At 44.8% G+C, this 4,982-nt stretch overlaps 2 protein-coding genes across 3 annotated transcripts in view; both read left to right on the plus strand.

The window, feature by feature from the left end:
- LOC101848842 (intraflagellar transport protein 172 homolog) overlaps positions 1 to 1,124 on the plus strand; it is a 51,994-nt gene extending 50,870 nt beyond the window's left edge. Inside the window, exon 49 of one of the 2 annotated variants that reach the window (XM_013087663.2) lies at positions 95 to 1,124. In XM_013087663.2, coding sequence (XP_012943117.1) covers positions 95 to 184 — 90 coding nt within the window. In that variant the 3' untranslated portion in view covers positions 185 to 1,124. The remainder of the gene's footprint in view (positions 1 to 94) is intronic. The other variant, XM_005107641.2, reaches the window with a different exon arrangement.
- Positions 1,125 to 2,313: 1,189 nt separating this feature from the next.
- LOC101851439 overlaps positions 2,314 to 4,982 on the plus strand; it is a gene marked incomplete in the record, with an annotated part of 10,405 nt that continues 7,736 nt past the window's right edge. The window contains 2 exon segments of the mRNA XM_013087658.2: positions 2,314 to 3,572; positions 4,327 to 4,558. Coding sequence (XP_012943112.1) covers positions 3,445 to 3,572; positions 4,327 to 4,558 — 360 coding nt within the window.

Consider the following 4,982-nt stretch of genomic DNA (forward strand, 5'->3'; position numbering starts at 1 on the left):
TTTACATACAGAACACAATGAAATCACAGTGTATGTAGGCACACTTGTACTGAACATCTGTACATGATTATGTATTCTTTTCCGCTCTCAACAGGTGTCCCACAGTCCAGAGCTGCAAGATGTTCTCAAGTTTATCGGCCAATGGTGTGGGACCACACCCAACCCCAGCTTCTCTTTCCAGTAGTACACACTTGCCAATCCACATATGCACGCAACACACATGCACACATGCACACACACACACACACACATGTACATAAACACATACCACACGCTGATGCACTCATGTCCTCCCACGGACAGACTCAAGCATTTGTTGACTTTCCCTTCTTCTGTTTCTCTCTCTCTCTCTCTCTCTCTCTCTCTCACACACACACACACACACACACACACACACACACACACACACATGTGTTGTACTTGTACTCGCTGCCCTCCTGTGATATTTATTTCCGTCCTCTCAGCTTGTTGTTCAACAACAAAATGTCATCCTGTTTTTCTCACTCCAATCTGAGCCCATTCAGTTTTGTGGGATAAGATTATTTTATGTTTATGTGATCAAATTATGAAAATATATTATTAGAATAAGAAGGAAGTTTATTATTATTTTATAATGAAGTTAGTGATAACCCCCTCCCTACCCCTTGTCCAAGTATGACTGCAAAGTTAGACCCACTCCACCCTGTTTTAGTTTAAATTTTAGGAATTTTATTACATTTACAGCACAATAGGTCTTATAAGTGCCAACTAAATTGTAGGGTAAGGGTTATAGAGAGGGTAGGGGTTGTGTATCCAGGGTTTTCGCTGTAAAATGTTGCTTTTTTAAAAATGGTTTACAATTATTAATCTAGTAATAAAATAAAAGGGTTATATTATATGAGGGAAGATCTGGGGGTTTTGGTAGGCTCATTACACAGGCTATATTATCTCATGGTTACAGTTTTAACTCATGTCTGTCTGTACATGGACAGTGTTTCTCACCTTTCAGAGGTTTTCTCTGACTGGTAGTTGTCTGTGTCCACTCATTCTTGGCTTGACCGTTGGATCTGGAGTTGACTGTAGGACTATGACGACTATTACCATTCCACCCTGCATTGGGGAAATAAAATTATGAAAACTGAAAACCTGTCAGTGTTGTGATTGGATCGCTTTTGTTGAAGTTTCTCTGGACTTTTGGCTGGTGATATCGATATTGCCAAGGGAGTGCTTGACCTTTTGTTGTCAGCTGCTGCTACTGTGGGCAGGGCAGGTGGAGTGTGTCACTGGAGGGTTCTTCCTCTGTCTGTCTGTCTGTCTATTTGTCTGTCTGTTTTGATCTCTCTGTGTATATCTCTCTCTCTCTCTCCCTCCCTCCCTCTCTCTCTCCCTCCCTCTCTCCCCTCTCTCTCTCTCTCTCTTTCTCTCTCTCTCTCTCTCTCTCTCTCTCTCTCTCTCTCTCTCTCTCTCTCTCCCCTTGGTTTGCCCCAGCCCAGCTCTGTTCGACTTCTGTTGTCCATGAAGTGTTTTCCCCTGACCTTAACCCCAACCAAGAGGCCTACCATGGCGTCCTTTGCCCTCTGACCCCGTGAGATGTGGAGTCCCATAGTACAACAACCTGAATGGTGTCCTTCTGTTGTCCGGGGATAACTGGAGAGATTGACCTTCTGCACTGTCAGGGTTGGAGATTTCCGCCTTCTGGCCAGGAGCTCTCTCGTGTCTCTCTCAGCTTAAAGTAACCTGCCAGACTGTTTTATTTAGGTGTTTCTACGCCCCAATCAACACAATTTAGATGATTTAGGAGGCAGGCTTCCGAGCAAGCCTTTTAGGGCCACGACCAAGATTTATAAAAATTTTCTCTCCATTCAAGAATCAAACTCTTGTCTTCCTGCGTGTGACGGTGGAGCCCCTAACCACTACACCAGAGACGTCGGTCTGCCAGACTTTAGTCAACACAAGTAAAGCGCTTAGAGCTGTGTTTACACGGGAGTGGAATGAAATAGAAAGATAGAAATGATTTTCATTATTATTATTATTATTATAAGTGTTCTTTTCACAGTGTGGGAACTCAAACAAGAGCGGTTTCGTCTCGTAGTTATCATCAGGGCCGACTGTGAGAGACGAATTCTACAGTAACTCCTTCCACGCCCTGCTTCAGTGAAATCGTGCTATTTGTTAACGGTATTGATGGTGTGCTCGTAGGATAAGGTTCAAAACGAGTTAATCCCATTCATCTGGATGAATGAAAGAATAATGGTTAAAGTCTGCTTGACACCCCATCCTCTCGCCGCCATTTTAGAAATAAGTTCGTTTCGCATGAAGTCTTGGCGAAACACATGTGGCACCACGTGAGTGGAGACCCTCGGTGTTCGTAGAAGGTCAAATAAGTTCCTCATAGAAGGCTCAAGTGGACTTTTAACAAAACGACTCAGGATTGCCTGAAAGGCGGGATAGATGCACCACATGAGATTCCCCCTTCTTCGTACAAAATAGACCAAGCTCGGAAACATCAGCAGTTGGCCACTGTTCTGCTGTAGATTATAAAGAAGACAGAGAGAAAGGACATAGAGGAGTAGAGGAGGATAAACAGAGGGGGAAGAGATGGGGGAATTAGTTAATTAGTTGACTGATTTATTTTGTTAAGTTGTTTGGTTCGTTGGTTGGTTAGTTATAAATATTCTTGGCCCTCATCGACACAATTCTGAATATTTGCAGTGCGGGATGCATCTACCATGCCTGTGAGGGCCAACTTAAGCTGAGTGGGATACAGTGACTCAGCAGATAGAAAAGGATACTGGATTAAATGTTAATAGATTCCACCTTTTGGGAATGGAACTCACGTACTATAGCAAAGCGCTTAACCGTTACATTACAAGCGCCAAGAGACAGAGAGAGGGGGGGAGGATGCAGATTATAGCATAACCGGATTTTCAGACGTGCTGATATCAGGGTGCGCACTGAAGTGAGAAAATTATGGGGATTTCCTAAACTCACAAAACAGTGACAATGAACTTGGATCATGGCATCTGCAATTTCCAGTGAACACATCTCTATGTAGATTAGATCTGGATATAGATTATTCTAATACCGTGCAAGTCTGTGGTGTGCCTCTTGGCCATTGTATGGGCTTGTCCCTGAGGGATGTTTCGTTCCAGAAGACAGAAGACAGCACACCTCTGTGTGTCGAGTGATTGATATATTTTCCATCACGACTTGAACCCAAAAACCAAGAAACGACTCGACCCTCTATTACACCACCAAAAGACTGACTGTTTGGCTCGTACAGCCTTGACTTGCAAGTTGCAACCAACTCTGCATAGACCTAATTATAATATTTAACGTTCAACATTTACGACGACGCCATTTGAATCAGGCCATTTGTCTCCCATATATTATAAAACTACAGAACTTTAAGCCCTTCATTTTTTTCTGCTATCTATTTCTGCGGCCCACGCTTCTCCAACCAAGATGGCGGATTTGTGGAGGAGCTCAAGCGTGGCCAGCAACAAGAAAATGGGTAGAAAACAATCTCTAGCATGTGTGGCGTCCAGAGCATCAATGGATTGGCTAAATTTCACCAAGTCTCTCGGAAGCAGGTCTGTACCCACCTATGTTTGCCCCATTTCCATGGGACGATGATACTGTTAGATTTGTTCAAGACAACTATTCATTGTTGAAAAAGAGAAAAGTGGTCATCTAAGAAGACAGGTGGTCATCTTGGGCAATGTCGTTTTGAAGTTTTTAAAATCGCGGTAGAGGGGTGGAGAGGGGGAGGGGAAAGTGGCCGTTTGTACAGGTGGTTGTCTAGGTCAGGGGAAATAAAAGAAAGATGAAATGGTATAAGTATAACACCCCTATTTAGATTCTAAGAGGCGAGACCTCTGAATTTAACGTCCATCTCCGAAAGGACTGGGCCAAATGGAAAATTCGTGTAAAGTGCCTTTCCCAAGGACACAACGTCGGACCGAGATGAGGCTCGAACCCCCGAACTTGGTCAGGTGAGAGTGAGAGCAGGGTGGGTTTGTATATTATACTTAGCTCAGTTGGAGGGTGATCCTCCCCTAGGTCCGCTGCCAGACTTCCAATTCCCAATAAGAACCTTGGCTTCTTTGGTAGTTTAATACTTTCCTGCATTTTCATGCTAAAGAACACCCATTTACATTTCGAAATATCACTCACGTCTGTGGTTCCGGATAAACGGCCGATTTGCATTCTATTTGTGCAAATACCCGTGAAATACCATGACAATCCTGCACATTCTCAATGACTGAGCTGATTAAAGAACTTGTTTCCAAATGTCCTCTGAATCATCCATTTGCCCCCCCCCCCTCCTTTCCCTCCGCCCACCAGCACCACAAACATAGCCCCCCGCCCCCTGCCCCGCAAGTGTATCCGGTGCAGCCCGCGATACATGCCCCGCCCCGGCCCCAGCCAGCAGCTGCACGACTTCGAGATGACCCACTGGCAGCTGACGTTTGACGCCATGGGCGGACTCAGACACGCTCAACTGCCCGAGGCCCCGCCCTCTGACGTGCTCAGCGACGTCCCCTACCACTGCTCCGCCTATGGAAGAACGTTTGAAGTAAAGAATCGTGGTTTGGGGGCGGGGGGTTAGGATTGGCTCACACTGTGAGAAAGAAAAGGAGGAGGGTGGTGGTGACAGGCTGTCTTAACTTTCTGCTGTGCAACAAAATATTTTCAGCTTCTGGCCTACCACCTCCAATAACAACAACGACAGCGGAACAATAACAACAAAAACAACGACGACCACTACGACAACGACGTCAATGACAACGATGACAGCAACAACAACAGCAAATAACAACAACAATAACAACAACAACAACAATAACTGCAGATACATATAAAACGTTTTGTCCCGAGGAGAAGTGTCTCTATAGAGTTGGAAAAAAATGCAATCTGAATTAAAACGTAGGACTGCCTTTAGTGTGTGTTCTCTCTCTCTCTCTCTCTCTCTCTCTCTCTCTCTCTCTCTCTCTCTCTCT

Source organism: Aplysia californica, unplaced genomic scaffold (assembly GCF_000002075.1).
Source record: "Aplysia californica isolate F4 #8 unplaced genomic scaffold, AplCal3.0 scaffold00618, whole genome shotgun sequence".
NCBI classification, from domain to species: Eukaryota; Metazoa; Mollusca; class Gastropoda; order Aplysiida; family Aplysiidae; genus Aplysia; species Aplysia californica.